General features: G+C 41.5%; 2 protein-coding genes across 6 annotated transcripts in view; both read right to left on the bottom strand.

The window, feature by feature from the left end:
- Window positions 1-5,867, bottom strand: part of LOC109421509 (uncharacterized) — a 486,639-nt gene extending 480,772 nt beyond the window's left edge. For 2 of the 3 annotated variants that reach the window (XM_062849628.1, XM_029870933.2), the window contains exon 1: window positions 5,437-5,604. The gene's annotated coding sequence lies outside the window, so the exon portion shown is untranslated. The other variant, XM_029870934.2, reaches the window with a different exon arrangement.
- LOC109421508 (zinc finger protein 431) overlaps window positions 1-23,989 on the bottom strand; it is a 71,747-nt gene that overhangs the window by 39,904 nt on the left and 7,854 nt on the right. For 2 of the 3 annotated variants that reach the window (XM_062849638.1, XM_019696003.4), the window contains 3 exons: window positions 20,595-21,005; window positions 20,397-20,530; window positions 20,098-20,333 (listed from right to left, as the gene is read on the bottom strand). In XM_062849638.1, the coding sequence (XP_062705622.1) occupies window positions 20,153-20,333; window positions 20,397-20,530; window positions 20,595-21,005 (726 nt within the window). In that variant the 3' untranslated portion in view covers window positions 20,098-20,152. Of the gene's footprint in view, window positions 1-20,097; window positions 20,334-20,396; window positions 20,531-20,594; window positions 21,006-23,989 lie in introns of those variants that run through there. The other variant, XM_062849637.1, reaches the window with a different exon arrangement.

Below are 23,989 nucleotides of genomic sequence, written 5' to 3'. Positions count from 1 at the left end.
TTTATAAAAGACGCGGACACCGTCTTCAGCCAAAGGCTGCACAGACTGAACGAAACTTAACACTAGACAAGGGACACACGGAGCATGCACCAGTGGATACGGAGAAGAAACTATTCTCACGAAAAGTTTCATCGCACGGAGCGGGAATCGAACCCTCACCCCACAGCATGGTGCGATTAGAAGCTTGGTGACACTAACCGCACGGCTACGAGGCTCCACCAAAGTTTTTCTCGAGTTTTTCAAAGGATCCCTTTTAGCTTCCTTTAGGAATTCTAGATTAAAGTCCTCTAGCAATTTCTCATAGAAGAGCTCATTCACATATTTTTCCTGAAACTTCCTGGAAGTTTCTCTAGACATAATTTGTAGCGAAAGTTCACTTACAGGGTCTCCAAGGTTTTCTTATGGACCTAAAATTGCTCCAAAGATTCTCTCTGGATTTCGTTAACAACTTCTTCCTTAAGTTTATCCAGGGACTCTCACTAGAGTTCTTTCATGGATTTCCTTCGAGTGTTCCTCACAGAATAAGGTTTTTAAATTTTGAAAAATTTATTGATTTGTCAATTTTATACGAAAGAGCACCATTCTTCAGATTTTTAGAACTTCATTTTGATTCCTAAAATCAATTTCGAAGAGTTTTTTTTTTATCACCTTTTTACAGCTGGGCAACTGTTTGACAGTTCCGCCCAGTACAAAGTCTGACGAGGAGTGATTCATCAAATCGTTTCCATACAAAGTTCAGATTGATTTTTGAATAGGTTTCCGTGCTCTAAAATTGACGAAAATTTGGATTTCGGCCCAGTTTGACGTGGAGATTCAGAATATGGAATAATCTAAACACCACCAAAAAGCCAATTCTCCCAGAACTTCCTGGAGTTTATCAAAACATTCCTTCTTCAAATGCTACAGGATTTCTCGGGGAGTAATTTCACCTGTAGTTATTTCAACTAAACTTCCTCCAAAAACTTTTGATGGATTCGTTTAAAATCATGTACCGACTTTTCATACCCTCTAAGCAGAATACCCACCTTAGATGAGTGTAATCAGTTTGTATCTTTTTATTCCGCCTTATTTTGCTTATCCTTTGACAGATACGCGTATTTCGACTATCACTTGTAATTTTCCTCAGTGTCAGTCATACAAAAATGCGTTTAAAATGTTTAAACGATTAATACCCTAACTAATTACATTCGGGTTTGCTGAATTGGGTTTTTAAATTAAGAAAAATGTATCCTTTTTTTGATTTTATACGAAAGAGCATCTTTTTCTGAGCCACTATGATTTTTTTCAGATTTTTTGAACTTTATTTTCGTACCTAAAATAAATTTCAAAGAGATTTTTTGAAATCACCTTTTGACAGCTGGGTAACTGTTTGACAGCTCCACCCAGTACAAAATGCGACGAGGGGTGATTCGACAAATCGCTCCCATACAAACTTTAAATTGATTTTTAAATAGGTTCCCGGGCACCAAAATTCATGAAAATTTGGATTTCAGCTCAGTTTCGCATGCAGATTCAGAATATGGAATTATCTCAACACCGCTAAAGAAGCCAATTCAATATGTTGCTTCGTTTTTTACTTTTCTTATGCTCAGGAAAATAAATCTAAGATTATCATAAGGTCTAACTTATGAAATGGCCTTTGAAAATTCATAACGACTAGAATGAATTTCATAAGGTTGGCTTATGACGCAGAATCGACTCACATTTTGGCTTTTATGCACATTTAGCAACACGATATTCTCAAGCGTCGATAGCCGTGTAGGTTGGGCACGAGCTCAGTGATCTCGACGTTCATGGATCGATACCAGTCTGCTTTTTTCATAAATTTATCTTATGTAATTAGGTCATAATAATAAGGTATTCTTATGGCATCCATACGTTACAGAAATGGCTAAATCACAGACAAACAGACATACTACTTAGAAGAAAATTGCTTCAAAAACATCGTTTGGCATCTCACTAGCACCCTCTATAATGCTCAATCCGAAGCACTCATTTGCAGGTGTTGTTTCCCTCGGCTCGATGTAACAATTTTGCAGGTGACGACTCCCCCGAGGCGTCATCCATTCATAAAACATGAATGAAGGTTCATGATTGAGTCATTTTATGTAAACATTGATCGGCGTCGCGTTCATTTCTCTGCAAAATTGAGGCACAGCAGCGCCACCATGACACATGCGAGCACAGTCCGAACCACACTATATTTTCAAAATGACCGTTAAATCGTGCGATGATTCCGATTTGAGTAGTATGTCTGTTTGTCTGTGGCTAAATTTCATAAGGTATTTAGATTTTTTTTTATTAATGTGTATTTTAACTTATAGCTAATTCTACACTTAAAGGTATTTTGATGAATTTCGGTAGTTTACTTCGCTTCGCCAACTACACGGCCCGGCAAACATTGTTTGCTATTTCAAGCAACAATTGTCAGCTCATTGCACCGCACTGATTTTTTATTGATGCTAAGCATTAATTATTAATTATGATTAAATTTAACGTCCTGCAATCTAAGAAATAACGAGCTACAACTTCGAAGTGACAGTACTTATTCACTGTAAAGTAGATCACTATTACTCTGCAATCTATTTGCAAATAAATATTCTCCATAATTGTCACAATTATCTCCATCGGTTCGCAATTACCTTGCCCAGCACATTTTAATCTGATATGACTCCCAGTCCCCATCTGTTCACACGTTGCAGCGAATGTTTTACTAGTGAATGATTTATTTGTACTGCTCTTTCACTCGCTCTTGCATATTTACATCATTTTATTTATTTTTTTTTCTCTCCCCTATAGCTTTGACATCCCTCCCGCCAACAATATCTCCCAATTCGCCCGCCACAGCTCTATATTGGCTTCAATTTAGCGCGATCATTACGATTTACTCACGAATCTTGATTTTATCGATTTTCACAGAAAACTGGAAACACCTCGACCGACCAGCTCGCATCAAACCAGCCAACCAGCCAGCCAGCCACCTCTGTGCTCTGACACATAGTCGATTGTATAGAGGGAGGGAGAAAGAGCAAATTACGCGAACCCAATCAGGAAAACAGCCTAGGGGAAGTGGGGGTAAAATGGGCATGAGAAGCGAAATAAAACGTTTTTTTTACGATAACTGCCATTTATCAAAACAATTTAACGATTTGAGTTTATGGTACCACTTGAATCGTTCTACACAGATAAAAATAATGACCCGGATTAAAATTTACCATTCATTACATGGCAAATATAATTACAATTGATAGGTTTCATTGTTCACAATGTTAATATATTGTATTTTTTACAATATAAATCAAGCCCACATAGTTCGTACGATAAGTGAACATGAACTTTATTAGTGACTAATTGATTCGATAGTTTTTTTCAATAGTTCTTTAATAATTTAAAATTACTATAAGTTAAAAAAAATGGGAACTGATTTATTCAAATAGGAAAATTATGTTCTGCTTAAAAATTAGTGTTTTCACTGCTGCGTTAAAATAATAACGAAAACAGCTTTTTTAAAACGGCATCATATTCTCTAATGTTTTGTGGTTATTAGCTTCTTTGACATCAATCCTGTAGGAGTTGAGCAAAAATTATTAAAATTCGTGAAAGCCAAATGTGTCCTAAAAACTAGCTTTTCGGGGGCAATCATGCTTGGGCGCGCAGAAATTGGCATCGCATCAGCATTGATATTGATGGACAACACGCTTGTTTGTTGACACCCGCGATAAGGGGTAACTAAGGTAAACTGCAAGAAAGCAAAGCCACTACGTTCAGTACAATTTCGCGCCAAAGCGTGATTGCCCCCGAAAAGCTAGTTTTTGGGACACATTTGGCTTTCACGAATTTTAATGATTTTTGCTCAACTCCTACAGCATCGATGTCAAAGAAACAAATAATCACAAAACATTAGGGAATATTATCCCGTTTTAAAATATCAAACTTAATACGTATATTAGGGTGTTCCAGAACAAAATCTATCAAAAAATCAACTTTTAAAGGTTTTTCTGATTACAAATGTGATAATTACATATATTTCTTTTAATTCTTCTATTGGGATACGTTGTTAGGAGTACTTGTAGCAAACAAGTACAGTAGACGTTCGGTCGGTGCAAACGGTTTAACTGCAATGCTTTTTAACTGCAAGTCCGATAAGTGCAACAATTTTGCAGTTATCGCACCGCCATCCGTCAAAATGGTGCGCCATGTTAGCCCAAATGAACAGTCGGATGAAGTTCACGTTCATTTTACGTCAGTTGATGGTTTGTTGACACTGTCAGGCGTTGCAGTTATCGAATTTTCGTTCGCTAAGTGAAACGTAAACATGTTGCAGTTATCGAACGTCTACTGTATATCTTTCAATTTCTGACAAAAGAATTAAGTTTTGACAAGTATATATAATATATGTATAAACATTAATGAAATATGATGTTTATCGGAAAAATCGCTTGTTGTCCGAGAAGAAAAGCATACTTATCAGTGGGCCCATCATGTGGAATGGAGTTCCTTTGGATATTAAACAGCTAGGGTAATTTTCCAATTGTTGCACGGCAAAAAAACTCGCCTATTGTTGCACACTTCATGTTATTCTTATGAGGTGTGCAACAATTGGCGAATTTTTAGCCGTGCCACAATTGGAAAATTACCCTATCTACTTTATCTAGCTTCAAAACAGCCCTTAGGTAGGGGACGATAAATTAATTTAGGATATTTTAATTTGCCCAGGAATTCATACAAGCTATTAGCCCAAATTATCAGTTAGATTCAATGTTTAGGAAATGTAATTAATAAGTTTCCTTATTAAAATATCCAACTGTTTTCTCCTTGACCTGATAATAGGTATACGAATGTATCCAACAGGGTATCGTTACTAATAAAATTACAATTATTCTCAATTTAGTTGAAAATCGGAGTTTTCGACTAGCGAAGTTGGATTTTTCTCCAAATCCATGCGTCGGACCTAACTTCGGAAGTGGTGCGCTGTATAGTAAACCTGGTCCGCTATACAGCGCATCACTTCCGAAGTTAGGTCCGACGCACGGATTTGGAGAAAAATCCAACTTCGCTAGTCGAAAATTCCGGGTTTCAACTGCACGTACAATACATACAATTACAATTACAATTAATGGCATTTTTTTTTAAGTATTAAAAGTATGAAAACTGGCTTGGCATTAAATTTTACTAAAGATCAGAAGAATTTTGCCACGTTTCCGCTGAAAACTATCAACAATTCTTAAGGTGTCCATTTCACCCCCACTTCTACTATATGCTTGCCTGCGCTGACCAGCTTATAAGCGCGACCCAAGTCGGAGACAAAGGCTCCTACCACCACCACCCGGCTCCCTCCCACAGCAAAAAGCCTACTTCTCTTTGAGATCCGACGAAAAAGAACAGAAATGTGCCAAGACAACGACCACCATAAAACATAGGTTTCAAGAAGCTCACCTTCAGCCGGAATGGTTCGGCCCTGGAATTTCGCGACACTGACGACTGGACATCGGCGTCTTTTGATGTTGACGTCTGGGATGTACATATGCGAAATCTTATTATATATTTCTGGGAACATTAATTGCACACTACACCACACATTAACCACACTAAAACAACATTTCACTCTACCTTCGAATTGTTTAATTTTCTTAATAACTATCACTTCACTTCACAGGGGTAAAAGTTTGCATCAATACACAACCCCATCCAAGTCAAAACTTTCAAACCCTCGAAAATCCACTTTACACAGTTCAAAATGACCGAATTTCACAACTCCGGTGTTCGCCGGGCAAATGCCCCACTACGGCACCAACTTTCGGGCTAGAATTTGCTCAAAAACACTGTCAAACTATTATTTTTCACCGATAGCGCTCGGATATCAAGATATTTACAGCCATTTTTATTTTTCACATCGCACGAAATGAATGTGAATCCAACACACAGTCAGTCAGTGGTGGCGGCGGCGACGGCGACGGCGACGAGAGAGGGCCATGGACGACGCGACGGTAAGCAAGCAAAGGCAAAGGAACACGACGCGCGAAGGCAGCAGCCAGCAGCAACAACGACAACAACAACAGCAGCGACGACGACTTCAACGACTGCGACGGTGAGGGGGAAGAAGAAAAAAGAACGAGTCTCCCTCGCCGACTGACTCTCGTCGACCGACACGACTCAAATGCTTCTGCTGGCGGCGGCAGCGGGTGATGATTGCTTGCTCTGCTGCTCTGATGGCTTGTTGCGTATTGGACGGGGATAGCAGCTTGGCTAAGCAGTGATGATGATGGTTCCGTGTCGTGCCTCAGCTCTCTATAGGCCGGTATGCGATATCAGAGCGTTGGCTCACGCAATTCCAATAGTCCCAAATCAACTAATTTACTCAGTTGAACGCAGCTTCCAACCATCGAAGAGATGCTGCAGTGCTGGTACATATAAGCATCAGATAAGAAAGGTTTGGACAGCTAAGCATGGTTATTTGCTTACGTTGCTCTCACGCGGAAGTAGAAACGCGACAAACGCATGAGATGTTTTGCTTTGCTGGCCTAGAATTCCTAAGGAATGTTTTGCTGAGCAACAAAATAAAACGGTACTACTAGGCACTGACTGATGTTCTTCCGAATTCAGCTAGATTCAGAAGATGCGTCCCGAGCAGTGGTTCAGAGGACGCAAATGATCCAACTCTCATGCTGAGGGAACAGAGTGACCAGCAAATTACAGATTATAAATCCCTGATTTTCTCAGTTGCAGTTGCATTTTTGCAATTCTTACACCTTGCACCTTGCAGTATGGTAGCAACTATGCACCATACTGACGCATGCAATTTCCTAGTATTCCTGTCTATTCTGTCGACTTGCTTGATTTCGTTGTTAAGGCTGCGCCGCCATGAGCCTCTGGGTCTGCCTCTGGTGCGATGTTCTGCTAAATTCCAATCTAACACTTGCTTGCCGATTTCGTTTATTCCGCCCCTGCATAGAGTGTGGCCAACCCACCTCCATTTTAACTCCCGAATTTCTGTCGCTATCGGCTTTTGACGACATCGACGATGGAACTCCACGTTGGAGATCTAATTGCAAGGCCACCATGCACGCATTATATACCACAGACATCACCACAGACATACCGCAGCCGTTGAGTGTTCTCCACTGATACACACCAGGTTTCACTGGCATATCCCTTTCGGGACGGAGCCCAAAAAAGTGAAATCTCCATACAAATGGCTAAACTTTGGCTAAAGATTTCTCAACAAAACAACACATATTTTTCCTCATTTGAAAGAACTAGGGTAAAAGCTCCCTTAGTGGAGGTAGTACCAATAGTGGTGGTAGTGGCAATTTAGCCCTATTTCGACCAAAAAGCTTACAAATTACATTTTTAATTAATGCATCATACCTAATTGATAATATTAGTTCAGTTTTTTGTTCAGGATTTACCGAAAAACATATTTTAAACAATTATTTTCCTTAATTTTTTTGCTCCCTTGCACCTATAGTGGTGGTACTGTTCCTATAGTGGTGGATCCCATAAGAATTCAATGGGATGCGCCACTATAGGAACCAATGTTAAATTTTACCTCCATAATAGGAAGCGTGTACCTATAGTTGGTGCAAGTCATTTATTAGCAAAAACTGAAATAATCAATGGTTTTAACATTTTTCCTAGCAAAATTAAGTGGAAAACTACCGATTAACGCTTTCAGACTTTTTATTTTGTGGTAATTTCATTTTGATTCAATTATTTTACTACAAGGAGTTACTAATAGCACCACTATTGGTACATTTACCCTACTCTTTATCTTTCGATTTCTAGCTTTGACTACCTGGATAAAGCCCAGTTTCGTGTTCAAAAGAAGTTTCTTGATCGATTCCTGGCAGAAACTTTTTACAGAGACTGCCGTTTGAACTGTCATTACTTCGCCACTGCGTACCTACTGCGATCGAAGAAAAAGCGGTTTTTTGAGTGATTCGGGCAAGAAAGTTCTCATGCATCAAGATAGGCTGAAAAATTCCTGATGATGATTAACCTGGGCTTGTTAGGAGAATATATGTAAGTAAAAAGAAAATCGCGGTGTCTTGTATGTACTTGACTCGAGTCAAGTACAAGACACTGAAGACGACCTTACAGTTGAGGTCGAAATACGTATCTGTCAAAGGATGCAAATACTTAGTGGAATTCAAAGGAACAGTACTTAACGCGATTTTTTTTTCACTTGAAAAATTCCTTCTGAACTGCAAACAGCCCTTAACACTTATGTGGCCGGCAGGGTACCCGGGTACCTTTTTCAATTTCAAATCTCGATATTTTAATGGTTATTGAGACTAGGATGTTGGAACTCTGTTAGATCTTAGAACTCGTGAATATACATCTATTACTGGGGTTGACCAAATTTTAAAGTGAGGAGGGGCAGGGGGAGGGGCTCCTGCATTTTTTTATTACGTGGAAGGCCGGCAGGGTACCCGGGTACCCACGAAATTGAAATGATCATATCTCCGTCAATTTTTCATCGATTTTGGAAATTTTTAGCTCATTCAATTCAGAAACTCATCATCTATCGGGAAAATATTTGGTTAGACCGATCTAATCACCGTGGTTTTCGGAAAATCCATATTTTTGGGAGCATGTCCTTATACCATATTGAAACCCACATTGTTAAGGCTAGGATACCTTAAAGTGTTTATGGTCAGCTATTGCCTCACGGGAAGCGTGTTCCGAAATCACAGTTTCAAAGTCAACACGTTTTATGATTCCCTGCCGGTCAGATACAATATGCCAAAGCAATTTTACGATGCTTGGTACCGAAATTGCTACTAACCTACCGAAAATCCCGTATATTCTATTGTATAAAAACACGGATCCGGAAATCCGGATTTTCCGGTACCTATGGTGATCGACCGGTCTAACCAAATACGATCTCGATAGATAATGAGTTTCTGAGTTGAATGAGGCAAAAACTTTTGAAATCGGTGGAAAAATCGCTGAGATATGATCATTTCCATTGCGTGGGTACCCGGGTACCCTGCCGGCCTTCTACGGGTGTTTTTTTGCTGGCCACACTACGGTTAAAACAGAAATGAAAAATATGCGACAGATACAACTTTTCATGTTTTACGGTTTTTGTCCACTTTTTGTTAAACTTGTTGTGGTAAATCTCAAAGGCAACGTAAACAAAAGTTTGTTTTCACACATACAAGAATAAGTAATGGCTGATTTAATGAAACAGTTTGCATCACATAAAACAAAGAGTAAGGAGATGGATAAAATACGCAAAACTGTTAACACTCATCAGCACAATTGTGCTGATTCGTCATGAGAGGGATATAGCAGCACGGATTTCACGTTCGAGTTAAAAATCCCGATTTTGGTGCGTCGAATGATCTGGTTGTTTTCCCATACATTTCTTAAACTCGCAAAAGCAGCCCTCGCCTTCTTGATCCGTGCACCTATGTCGATCTTGGTGCCGCCATTTTGCTACGAAGATATTGGAAGCTTTCAACATTCTCCACTGTTGTCGTAGTAGCAATCGGCTGCGATACATACCTAGTTGCAGCACCTAGTGACCCTAGCCTAGGGTCCCTAGGGGGTCCCTAGGTAACCAGTTTGTTTGTTACTGTAAAAAACTTATTCCCTAACCAGAACTCCTACAAGCTAGTCGTGTTTTTTTTTAATAAAGCTCTTATTACTTGTTCAAGTCTGCCCAAGTTATTCCTGTCCTCAAACCCGAAACACAACATCCACTGATTGCCCAGCTACCGTAAAACTGGAAGGGTTGACCGTGTTTACATCCAACGATTTGTTCTTGTTGACGTTGATGGTAAGATCTGCCGCTGAGGAACGATTGGGAAGATCATCGAGCTTGCTCTGCATATCAGAGCGTCGTTGAGCTAGGAGAGCAATGTCATCAGCCAGTTTGAAGTCATTTAGGTGCTCCATGGTAGTGGATTGCCACAGCAATCCACGATTTGGTTCACGATCAATCGCACCAACAAGGATCTCGTCGATTACGATGAGGAACAGTAGCGGTGATAGTATACATTTTTGCCTCACTCCAGCAGCGACCCGAATGGAATTGGACAAAACACCGTTGTGCAGTAATCTGCACGAAAATGACCTGTACTGTGCTTCAATGAGGCCGATGATTTTCTTAGGAAGACTTTTGCGCCTGAGGACTTCCCACATGTTATCGTGATTGAGACGGTCGAAAGCTGTTTGAACCAGGTAGAGAGACTCTTTTGGAATTCATTGATTTGCTCCATAATGATACGGAGCATGACAATATGGTCCACACAGGATCATCCGGCACGAAATCCTTCTTGCTGCCGTCGGAGAGTTGCGTCAATCGTCTCCTGTATCCGGTTAAGGATCACTTTGTAGAGAACTTTGAGAACGATACACAGTAACATGATGCCCCGCCAATTATCGCATACAGTCAGGTATGTAACTTTACAAAGACGCCTTGCATCCAATCGGCCGAAAATGGCGCGGTTTCCCATATGTTGCAGAATAATTGGTGCAGTAGTTGTGCGGATACTACGGGGTCAGCTTTGAGCATCTCAGCTGATATGCGATCGACCCCTGGGGCCCTGTTCGATTTCATGCTGCGGATGGCTGTTTCTATCTTCTGCACTGATGGAGCTTCGGTGTTGACACGGGTAATGCGTCGAACCCTTGGCGGGTCATGCTGAGGTGTTGATGGCGTGGCCGACACTTGAAGAAGGTTTCCAAAGTGCTCGAACCAGCCAGCGTTTCAGCTATTCAGCCGGGTAGGTCAGTAACTATCCAGTATCTTTCACGGGCATCGTAGCATTAATCTTGGTCTCACTAAAGCGACGTGAGACATCGTAGAGGAGACGGATGTCGCCGGTGTTTGCGGCTTTCTCGCCTTCGTCGGTTAGGGAGCTCGCCCACGTTCTTTTGTCCCGTCTACATGAGCGTTTCACTTCCTTCTCGAGAGCTGAACAGCGCTGACGGGCTACGGCTTTGGCTCCTCGTGTTTTCGCTCGCTCTATCGCGGCTTTGGCGTTCTTTTGCTCCTCTATCTTTCTCCAGGTAGCATCTGTAATCCATTGCTTTCTTCGGGTGCGTAGCTCACCCAAATTATCCTCGCCGGTGGCGATGAAGGCGTACTTGGTGGCGCTCCATTGATCTTCTACATATCCACCTGCTGGAATATCCGCAGCACGGTGCTCTAGCTCCTCGACGATGGACCTTTGCACCGCAGCGTCTTCCAGTCGGCGTGTGTTGAACCGGCGCCGGTTTTTCTCCTCCTATCGATGGATCCTAGCAATGCGCAGTCGGATCTCGTCGATTAGGAGATGATCGACGCTAGCTTTGTTCCGCACATCAAGAAGGCTCCGTCTCCATTTTCGGCTGATGCAGATGAGGTCGATTTGGCTTTCCGTGACGCCATCACGGAAAACCCATGTCACTTTGTGCACTGGTCGATAAGGAAAGAGCGATCCCCCAATCACCATGTCAAACTCTGCAAACATCTCTCCGTTTTCGCTCATTTCTCCGAGATCATGGTGTCCCATGACGTGCTCATAGTCCGAGTTGTTGGAACCAACCTTCGCGTTGAAGTCGCCCAGGAGGATCACCTTTCGGAATCTTGTCCACGACAGCATTCAGTTGACTGCAAAAGTTCTCTTTATCTTGCAATTCGGCAGCATCGGTTGGCGCGTAACATTGGATCGTGGTAAGGTTTTGAACCCAGAACCCATGTTCTGAATCTGGCTACAATTATCCTCTCATTAATAGGTTCCCACTCCATGAGCGCAGCGTAGGCATGAGCGCTGAACCAACTCCACGGTGGCGAGGAGCGTGTTCACCTCGTAGGCCAGAGTACAGCAGAATTTTACCCGACGCCAATCTGTGTTCTCCAAAGTTCGGCCAATGGACTTCGCTCAGTCCTAGGATCTGAGTTGGGCATGCCTCATTGGCTAGTTGGGCCAGTTTACCCTGCTGGACTGGGGTTAATACATTCCAAGTTACAATTCTTGTTCGTTGTTTCGCGCTAAAAGTCGTTGCCGTTGAATCAGTTCGTAATCTTTCATTTTCGGTTTCTGTAACCGTTTTTTGGGTTTCGAAAACAGTAGGTTGATGGCCTAAGGTCCCCTGTCCAACGTGGTGGGGCTGCCACCTTAGGTATAGCTTCTGATGGAGGAGCATTTCATACTCAGCCGGTGGATACAAGAACAGACGCTGTCTAAGCCGCACCTCCTTGGTGAACAGACGCACGAGACGTACCTCCTCAATCTAGTTGAAGTCAGAAAGACAACAGTGCCCAGGCTGCACTACCAACTAAGCACACAACTCTTTGTCATCGCTTTGTCGTCGCAACTCTTTGTCATCGGTCTTTGTCATCGCTTGACCCGTGGAAGCATTAGGAACTTGTGAGGACCAGAGCTATGTTGGACGCTCTCCTTATCGACTCACCGTTTTGCAGCCCCTAGGCATCTATTGCACCATTATCTTTATTTGAAATTTCGTATATCAAAATAGCATTTTATGTACCATGACCCACGTCGACTCTAATGCACTAATGCACTCCATACCAGCATTCCATGCACCATCCTAATGATCTCAGAATTATCTAGAGATCCTATACACCACGCTGACATCATGCACCATTATGGCCGCACACAATTTGAATTTTATGCACCAACTAACTTGATCACCATCTTCAAATCCCCTACACCATCTTAAAAAGACACGGACACGTTCGATGCTTCCAGTGAGCTAAACGCTTTTTGAAGGAAGCACGACACTAGACAACGGACTAGCATGCAACGCCCAGTGGCACAGCCGAAAACTTTTCCTGACAGCTGCGGCGGGAATTGAACCCACGCTCCCAACACGATGCGACTAAGTGCTTGTTAACACTAGCCGCACGGCCATGAAGCCACTTGGCATTATATATATATCAAATTGCAATTGCTAGTCGTGGAGCGGACCTGGTGTGATGGTTAGAACACTTGACTAGCACGCCGAGGACCTGGGATCGAATCCCACTCCTGACAAACTCACAAAAATGTGGGTTCTTCCTTCGGAAGGGAAGTAAAGCGTGGGTCCCGAGATGAACTAGCCTAGGGCTAAAAATCTCGTTAATACAGATAAAAAAAAATTGCTAGTCACGCACGCACTATCTTGACGTTCCCTTGATCATTAAGCCATTTAGGTATATTATGTACCATACTCACATCACACACCTTTTTCAAATTCTAATGCACCATCTAGATGCTCAATGTATCATTCAGGCATTTTTGAAATTCGTGCTTCGAAATAGCATTTCGTGGACCATTTTGAGAATCACTTTCCCACCGGGAGAAATCCGTGGAGGCATTCCAGGAGAAATCTCTAAACGAACTTCAGGAGGAATCCCTGAAGGAATCCTTGGAGGCATTACTAAAAGAATGCTTGGAAAAATTCTCGGAGGAAGCTTTCGAAAACTCCTGAAGAAGTCCCTGGAGGAATTTCTAGAGAACTTCGTAAATTTCTAGGAAACTTCAGCAATTTCTAGAGCACTTCAGGAATTTATAGAGAAATTCCTGTAAAATTTCCTGGAGGAACTTCTGAAGGATTTGCTGGATAAATTATTCAAGGAATTTCACGAGGAATCCGCGGAAAAAATCGAGGATAGGTCCCTTAAGGAATTTCAGAAGGAATTCCTAGAGGAATGCTTGGAGGATTTTTTGAAGGAATTTGTAGAGGAATTCCTGGAGGAATATCTGAAAGAATTTCTGGAGGAATTCATGGAGGAATTTCTGGAGGAATATTCCTAAGAATTCCTGGAGGAATATTAGGAAGGATTCCTAGAGGAGTTCATTGACGAATCCCTGGAGGAATTTCTGGAGGAATACTTTAAGATTTCCTGGAGGAATCCCTGGAGGCATTCGGAAGAAATTCTTAGAAGAATTACTTGAGGAATCCGTGCAGGAATTCCAGAATGAATCCCTGGAGGGATTCCTGGAAAAAATGCTTAAGAAACCCCTAAATATTTTCGGGAAGATTCCTGGAGGAATTACTCGAGGAATTCCTGAAGAAATCTCTGAAGGAATCCCTGAAGGAGTTCCTGGAGGAATCCTTGAAGAAATCTCTGAAGGAATCCCTGAAGGAATTCCTGGAGGAATCCTTGGAGGAATTCCTGGGAGAATTTCAGGAAGATACTCTGAAGGAATTTCTTGAGAAATTTCTGAAGGAATCCAGGAAGGAATCCTTTGAAGAGATCCTGGAGGAATTCCTGGATGAATTTCTAAAACAATTCCTGGAGGAATCCGTGAAGCATGCCAGAACGAATCGGTGGATGCATTCCAGGAGAAATCTCTGGAGGAATTTCCGCAGGAATCACTGGAGGCTCTCTTGAAAAAAAAATCATCGAAAGAATTTCTAGAGGAATTCGTGAAGAAATTCCTGGAGGATTTTTGTGGAGGAATTTCTGAAGTAATCCGTGAAGGCATTCCAGGAGAAACTCCTGGAGGGTTTTCAGAAGGAAACCTTGGAAGCATTCCTAAAGGAATTCTTGGAGAATTCATGGAGAAAGCTCTGAAAAAATGAGGAGAAAACCCCGGAATTATCCTTCGAGGAATTCCTGAAGCAATCTGTGAACAAATTCCTGGAGAAATTCCAGGATGATTCCTTGGAGAAATTTTAGGAGACCCTGAAGATATTTCAAGAGAAATTTCTGGAAGAATACCTAGAGGAATCCTTGTAGGAATTCTGGGGGAATCCCATTCGCAATCCCTGGAAAAAATTCAGGGAGAATCCCTGAAGGAATTTCTGGAGGAATCCCTGGGGACATTCCTGAAGGAGTACCTGGAAGACTCCGTGAATGAATTCCAGCATGAATCCTTGCGCGAAAACTGGACAGTTACATATCAAATGATACGAAGTTCCATAATCGGATTCACAGCTATCACAGGCAAATGAATCAGCTTGCTGAATATTCGCCATGTGATAGCTGAGTCGGCAGTGGCCAGTCAATGCTTTGACCAGCATGCTGCAATTCTGCTTAGACAGATTAGTTAGATACTTCGCCACCCGTAGAGATGGCTCAGCACTATACAATTTGGTTTGACGACATGACTCCAAACTATTCCAATATTGTCTGTGTTGAGTGACAGCCCAGGTGTGAATCTGAAGCTTAATCCAACACTTCGATATCGGAATAGCTGGCTCAGGGCCAATGAAGTCATGTGATGCTCCAGAGCGAGCTAACTCATCAGCCAATTCATTTCCAGCGATGGAAGAATGACCAGGTACCCATAGAAGGTGAACAGCGTTTGCTGAATTCAGCTCCTCGATTTGAGTTCGACAAGCGATAACTATCTTCGACCTGGAGTTGGCCGAAGAAAGTGCTTTAATAGCAGCCTGGCTATCTGAACAGAAGTATATTACTTTGCCCATTACGTGCTGCTGAAGTGCTGATTGCACTCCGCACATAAGAGCAAAGATTTCGGCCTGAAAAACGGTACAGTGTCTACCAAGTGAATAAGACTGATACAGCCTTAGCTCACGAGAATAAACACCAGCACCTGCTCGACCTTCGAGAAGGGAGCCATCAGTGTAACATACGATGCCGTCTGAAATACTTCTTTCCAGATAACCAGATGTCCACTCTTCCCGGGAAGGGAATTTCGTGGAAAATGTCCTATATGGAAAATTACAAGCAATTGTAAGATCACTTGGAGCAAGGACAATTTTGTCCCAATTCACCAAAAGTGGAAACAACGAGGTGTGTGTTGAACTGCGGTTCACAGGAGTTTCCTCTAGTAGACCGAGTACCCGTAACCGGTAAGTGCAAGAAAGGGCTTCTTGTTTGAGATGAATGTGTAGTGGGGCAACGTCAAAGAGAACTTCTAGCGCTGCCGTAGGAGTTGAAGAGAACGCTCCAGACATCGCCATTAAGCACATCCTTTGGAGATGGCCTAATTTTGATTGGACCGTTCTCACTTCACCCTTTTGCCACCACACAAGACATCCATAAGCCAATATTGGCCGAACCACAGTTGTGTAAATCCATTTGATATACTTGGGTTTTAGACCCCAAGTTGTACCAAAAGTACGCCGGCATTGCCCGAAGGCCATACAAGCTTTCTTGATTCTGAACTCAATGTGAGGTGTCCAGGAAAGCTTGGAATCAAGAATGACTCCAACGTACTTTACCTGTTCAGTCACATCGATTTCAGAATCAAAGAGACGCAAAGGTCGAACGCCATTACGGTTTCGCCTTTCCGTGAAAAGAACAATAGATGTTTTACTCGGATTAACCGAAAGGCCATATTGGCGACACCAACCCTCAACTACCTGAAGGGCGTTTTGCATCAGGTCGAAAAGGGTGCTGATGCACATACCAACTAACAATGTTAGGTAGTCGTCGGCAAAACCATAAGTAGGAAAACCGCTATTATTGAGTTGCCTCAATAGCGTATCTGCTACGAGATTCCACAAAAGCGGTGATAAGACTCCCCCTTGGGGGCATCCACAAACACTCAATTTCCTAATCCCTGCTAGACGCAATGTCGAGAAGAGATATCGGTTTTTGAGCATTTGGTGAATCCAATTGGAAATCATTGGAGATATACCATGACTCCGTGCGGCTTCCAATATGGCATCGAAAGGCACGTTGTCAAAGGCACCCTCGATATCTAAGAAAACACCCAAACAAGATTGCTTTTGAGCGAATGCTTTCTCGATATCGTAAACAACCTTGTGTAAAAGAGTCACAGTGGACTTACCAGATTGGTAGGCATGTTGGTTCACATGAAGAGGCACGTTGGCCAGATGAACATCACGGATATGATGATCCACAATGCGTTCTAAGCATTTCAGAAGAAAAGAGGTCAAACTGATAGGTCTGAAACTCTTTGCTTCTTCATACGACGCACGACCCACTTTCGGAATAAACTTTACAGTAATATCCCTCCAGGATTTGGGAATATACCCTGTAGCAAAACTGCAAACAAGTAGTTTTTTCAAAACATGTTTGAAATAATCAAATCCCTTCTGAAGCAAAATAGGATAAATCCCATCTGCCCCAGGAGATTTGAAAGGAGCAAAGCTATTAAGAGCCCACTCAATCGCTTCTATAGTTACAATACTCCGAGCCGAAGCTAAAGAATCATAACTACAAGAAAAGACATCAGGATCATCCGAAGATGTAATATCCACACATCCAGGGAAGTGTGTGCTGAATAAGCATTCCAGAACTTCCTCATCAGAGGAAGTCAGATCGCCATTTGGCAAACGAAGTTCGTTCACCCGGAAATCCTTAGATTTCGCAAGGATTTTGTTTAACCGACTGACTTCACTCAAGCTGGAAACATTTGTACAAAGGTTTTTCCAGCCGGATCGTTCAGCAGACCGGAGAGCTTTCCTGTAGGCCTTGCGAGCCGACCTGAAAGCCTCCGAACCAGCCGAACGTCGTCTGTTCCAACTCTTTCTACATTGTTTCCTGAGTTTCGCCAGATCAGAGTTCCACCAAGGGGTTCCTCTTGTGATCTTCACAGACCGTAGAGGGCATGCTTCTTCAAAAGCTTCCATGATGAAGGTCGTTGTAGTATCAACGGCATCATCTAAATCACTTGGAGTGTCAATGGATGGTGAATATCCATGAAATTTGGCTGCAACCAAATCAGTATAAAGATCCCAGTTTGTTGACCGAGGATTCCTGAAACGCAATGTTTGCGAAGTAACATTTAAATGTTCAAAAAAGATATAGCGATGGTCAGATAAAGATTCTTCATCTGACACATGCCAATTAATCAGCTCGTGACTAATTCTGCTAGAGCAAAGCGTTATATCTAACACTTCCTCTCTAGCAGATACCATGAAGGTTGGGCGGTTGCCTATGTTAAGTAATGCAAGATCTGTACTACTTAAGTACTCCATCAAACTGGAGCCTCTCAAGTTAATGTCTGAGCTGCCCCAGATGATATGGTGAGCATTAGCATCACTGCCAACAATTAGCGGAAGGCCTTTTGAAGTGCAGTATGCGATGACTTGTTTGAAAGCATCCGTAGGGGATGGTTCATCATGTGGTAAATACACAGAACAATAGACGTATTTCCTGTTGAGGTTTCCAACAGATACATCAATTGTGATAGCACATATATCTCTGGTGGTTAGTTCAGAGATGAGTGTAGCAACTATTGCGTTGTTGACAAGCACACAGGCTCGAGGCATGACACGCGAGTTTGCCATTTCATGTTTACTGAAAGTGGCAAACACCGGGTTCACAAGGTTTCCTAGATAGAAATTTCCCTTACGAAAGTAAGGTTCTTGTACCAAGGCCACTTGGGCTGTACCATTTTGCATAAGTCTGCAAAGATTGATCGTTGCTGTTCTTTTATGCTGAAGATTGATCTGAGCTATCCTAACCGTAGCCACTACCCAAACTAGGTAAGATTAAACTCTTCGCAATAGCAGCACAACAAAGAACAGCAACAATAAAACCAAATCGGTATCGATTGGAAAACGCCAAAGGCGAGGATACACAGAATACACTGTGTAAATCGTATAATGCGAAACCATATAGGTGAAAATTTAAACTAATTAACAACATCTTCATAATCCCGCCCTTATTTAGCCTCAAATGAGACTAAAGAAGGGCAGCTGATTGTCTCGGAGAAACACAAGGTCCACTGCACCATTGCTCCGGTTAGCGCAGTAAGGGCTACATACTGTGGAGGGCGCCCTGGTACTCCACAGGCTCCGTTAGCGGTTAGGTTTTTATTAGACCCCCCTAGCCATTCATTCCTAGGCACGGTAAGCATAAAGCCGCATCACACCATGAATTAGGGGTCACCTGTTGGTGGATTCTTACCACCGGAACAGGCGGTCCGTAGTGTTATTCTTAGCCAATTGAGACAATCGCTACCGACACTACACAGCTATCTAGGCTGATCGAGAAAAGAAGTTAATATTGATGATCAACTTCATACGGACTTAAACAGCCGACAAAATGTATTACATGAGCAATCCTTGGAGAAATCCGAACAAGAGTTCCTGGAGGAATCCGTGGATAATTTGATATAGAAATTCCTGGAGGAGTTTCCGGAGGAATTCCTGGAGGAATCTAGTGACGAATCCCTGGAGGAATTTCTGGAGAAATCCCCGGAGGAATTCCTAGAGGAATTTGTTGAGGATTTTTTGAGAGATTTCTGGAGTAATCCATGAATGAATCTCTGGGGAAATTCCTGGAAAAATTCCTAGAGGAATCCGTGGAGGAATTCCTCAAAGAATTTCTGCAGGAATTCCTGGAGGATTTTCTGGAGGAAACCGTGGAGGCATTCCAGGAGGAATTCCTGGAGGATTTTCAAGAGGAGTTCCTGAAAGAATTTCTGAAGGAATCCCTGGAGGCATTCTTGAAGAAATCCTTGGAAGAACTACTGGAGGAAGCTCTGGAAATTCCTGAACAAATCCCTGTTGAAATCCTTTGAGGAATTCCTGAAAGAATCTACGAAGAAGTTCTGGAATGAATTCCTGGAGGCGTTCCCAAATGAATACGTGGAAGATTTCCAGGAGAAATCCCTGGAGGAATTCCTGGAGGTACTACTGGATGGAATTTCTGAATGAATTCCAGGATGAATTTCTTTAAAAATCCCTAAAGGAATTCCTGGAAGAATCCTTGGAGGATTTCCAGAAGGAATCCATGAAGGAATTGCAGAAGGAATCCCTGGAGGAATTCATGGAGGAACTTTTGGAGGAATTTATGAAGGAATTCCTGGAGGAATTCTTTGATGAATTTTTGGAGAAATATTTGAGGATTCCTGGAGGAATGTCTGGAGTATCTTCTCGATGAATTTCTGAAGGAATTCCTGGAGGATTTTCTGGAGGATCTTTTTGAGGAATTTCTGATGAAACTTTGGGTAACCATGTTGTTGTTTTCTCCATTTCTTGTTACTTAAACACACAGTTACCCAAAGTTTTGCTCAAATAGCATCAAATTAGGCAAGGAATCATAATAGCCACGCTTTTTCCTTTATTACATTGCAGAAACGGATACAAAAATACAAAAAATCAGCTCATTACTTCAATTCTATTACGTCACCGATTGTGTCCTATTGCGGCCAAACCACCCAAGTTGAACTTCTGGACGTCATCACAATGGAAATTACTAGTCGAATCTCGATTTGAGTTTCATCGTTATCATCCTTTCGAGTATAACTAACTATAACTTACCTTACTCGTCTAGGTACTCCTCCATAAGGTTTTGCTCGTCGCATTGCTCGGTGATTACATCCAGTTTGTCCGAACAACCCAAATCAATCTCTTGCTTGGTTAGGGCTTCAGGATTCTTATGAGTTTTCTCGTGCTTCGACAGATCTGCCCGATATCTAAACTTTTTACCGCAATGTCGACACCTTTAGAATTGACACAGATGTTATAGTTTTGATAAAATGATTGACATGATGGCAAAAACTTACGCATAGTCGAGAACATCTGAATGTTTCTTCATGTGCTCCTTTAGGTTTCGCTCGCGGACGAAAGCTAAATTGCAAATTTCACAGGCATATGATCGGATACCGTTATGGGTGGCCATGTGCTCGGTGAAAATATTCTGTAAAGATGGAAAATCGAAAAATTTAAACCGCTGGTGATGTTACCGAAAATGGGTCGCTTACAAGGAACCGAAAGCTCTTGCCACAAACATCGCAGCAGTACTTCTTCACTTTCGTGTGGACATATTCGTGCATATCCAACCGTTGCTTGGTCGGGAAGCGCAGATCACAGTGAGGACAGTGGAATTTCAAAATGTGCAACGGCTTGTGCTGGTAATATTGCGAACGATTTTTTGCTACATAGTTGCAACCTTCATGGGTACATTTTATAGGTTTTTCGATTTTTACATTTTTGTCTTTGTTCGATGGTTTCTTTTGGCCCGTTTTCTCCAATTCCAGCCGGTGAACCGTCGCTAGGTGCGCGTCTAATGCTGACTTGGTAGGATTACCCTTGCCACAGTACTCGCAGCAGTAGCCTTTCTCGCCGGTGTGAGATCGTTCGTGGGCCCGGAAGGCGGTCTCGTTGGTAAAACTCTGGGAATCGAAAAGCGAAATTATGCTTTATTGAAAAAATAAATATTTTATTAAACTCTAGTAGGTACACTTATTATGCGTTATTCTAACATGTATGGATAAATTTTCACCATTTGCATCACAAGCTACAGTGTGCGTCACAAAAAAAGATCCACAATGTAGTAGTTACAGTGTCTAATGAAAACTAGGTACATGGAAAAATGATAAACCTTTCAATGAATGCACTAGGGGTAGGCGGGGCATTATGGACACCCTAAGGTTTTTGCCAACTTTACCTGGCAAAATGTCAAAAAAGTTTAGTTTTTTGATACATGTATCCTTTTAAAATCTGTTTAGCATCTAGGTATTGCATAAGAATGCTCACGAAGAAAAATGATTTATCCACTTCAAAAAATGTTGCGAAAAATGTTAGTTTTTCATGACCGTCTTCAAGCATACAGGGCAGAATGGACACCCCCATGGACACCATGAGACTTTTACGAATTTCGTACATTATTTACACCTATAAAGTCATTTCATTACAAAACAACTATTATGGATGAATAATATGCCGAAGTAGTTCATTTTTGTTCAGTTTATTTAAATTCAGGCTGTTTTGGATAAAGCTTCGTTTTTGTCGGCATGTACAGCTGTGCCTAGAACAACTATTTTCCACTGCTGTCGTTTTTTGGCCAATTTGTTTCACCCTATGTCTACTATAGTGAACATTTAACCGGAAATGTACTGAAATCGAAGAATTTGGTTGGTTTGTGATTTAGCTTATATTTTTCCCTTGCCGCTTCTTTCAAAAAGGTGAGTGTCCATTTTGCCCCAGCAGCAGAAGATATTTCCAAACTTAATTTTTGATATAATAAAGAAGAAAATATAAACATGTTAAGCATGTAGATACAGCAAAACTACTTGCATGTGTTCTAGAAATATCAGGTTTTAATCGACCTGCAATAAATTAATCACTAAATCTTATTTTAGATGGTGTAAAAATTATAATTTTCATGCACAAAAAATAGAGGACGCAACTTTTTCGTGTAAAATCAAGTATAATTTTAATTTCGAATGTTTCTTTCCTGAAACTATGTTTTAGACGGGAACGGGACATTTGGCATAAAGTCATTTGGCATAAGGTTGTTTGGCATAAGGTCACTTGGCATAAAGACATTTGGCATAACGGTCATTTGGCATAATGGACATTTGGCATAATCGAAATGCACCCTTCTTTATTATGCCAAGTGTCTATTATGCCAAATGACTTTATGCTAAGTGACCTTATGCCAAACGGCTTTATGCAAAATGACTTTATGCCAAATGACACAGACCCGTTTTAGACAAATGGACTATATTCTCCATTCATTAAAAGTTCAAAAAAGTTCGCATATTTCAAAATATTGAGGGTGTCCATTCTGCCCCGGGTGTCCATAATGCCCCGCCTACCCCTACATCCATTTTACATTGTTTTAGTAATCTGTGTTGAGAAATATTTAATTTTTGAGGAATGAACTGATTTCTGATAAGATTGGGAAAATTGCTTGAAAAGTTGGTATGACAGAAAAAAAGATTCACTTAACAATTAAATCTGAAACTTCAAAATTTCGCCAAATGTTCACACTTTTTGCTTCTTGATTTATGGTTTTGTGATGTTTTCGGCATATGAAATGCATTTTGATATGAGTTTTATCCATTTTAGGGTGATATGGGGCGAATTAATTTTTCATGGTCAGTTCTTCTTCTTCTTCTTAATAACAACAGCAGTTGTCCCACCATACTAGAGACGTGCCATGGTGGAACATTAAACTGGATCGCCTTAGAAAATTATCTCGTAAAATTGTCAATAGAGCGAAACAAACGGGAGATTGGACTCAGTATAGGAAGGACTGAGTACAACAACGAAATACGAAAATCTACATGTGAAAACATAAACAGCACTCCTGTAGTTGCAAGACTACAAAAAAAGCTTGCAAAAGATCACGCAAATGAATCGGTAAACCTGAAGCGTGACGATGGAGCTTTTACCAAAACTCCTCGTGAAACTTTGGATTTAATGATGGAAACCCATTTTCCTGGTTCGGTTCTAAGTGTTGATTCCAATGATACTATATCTCTGGAAGGTAATGGATGTTCTATTGTAAACTCTTCGGAGTCAACACCACCTCAGATTTAGCTGATGAAATTTTTACGAAGGCCAGAGTGAAAAATGCAATTAGATCTTTTCAGCCTTTTAAATCTGCAGGAGTTGATGGGATATTTCCAGCTCTGATTCAAAATAGAGAAGCGCTGTTGGTTCCGTCACTAATTGAGATGTTCAAGGCTAGTTTGAGATTGAATTACGTTCCATCAAAATGGAGACTTGTTAAAGTTATTTTTATACCAAAAAGGGGAAGCGAGACAAGACGCATCCGAAAGCATATAGACCAATCAGTCTTTCTTCAGTTTTGTTGAAGACTATGGAAAAGCTTTTGAAGGATTTTATCAATTCTTCTTACATAAAAGAGCATCCCCTATCTGACTGCTAGTTTGCTTATCAATCTGGTAAGTCAACGGTTACGGCACTTCATTCGCTAGTAACAAAGGTGGAAAAAACGTTTTCAGCAAAAGAAATAGCTCTATGCGCCTTGTTAGATATAGAAGGAGCATTTGATAATACCTCCTATTCATCTATGAAGCGTGCCAGGGAGAATAAAAACTTCGACCAATGATTCATACATTGGATTTATACAGTGCTTGCAAAAAGAGAAATCACCTCTGAGCTGGGAAGTTCTTCTATAACAGTAAGGGCAACAAAGGGTTGCCCTTAAGGAGGAGTCCTCTCACCACAAATGTACTTAGTTGTAGACGATCTTCTACGAAGCTTGAAGGAGAGAGGTTTCGAAGCTGTGGGCTTTGCGGACGATATAGTCATAATAGTGAGAAGAAAGTATGACGAAACTGTTTCGAAGAGAATGCAAAAGGCCCTAAACTATACACATTCATGGTGTATCATGCTATAGCTG

This window comes from Aedes albopictus, chromosome 2 (genome assembly GCF_035046485.1).
Source record: "Aedes albopictus strain Foshan chromosome 2, AalbF5, whole genome shotgun sequence".
NCBI lineage: Eukaryota > Metazoa > Arthropoda > Insecta > Diptera > Culicidae > Aedes > Aedes albopictus.
Note: the sequence above shows the minus strand (reverse complement) of the source record. Positions and strands in the feature narration are given on the sequence as shown.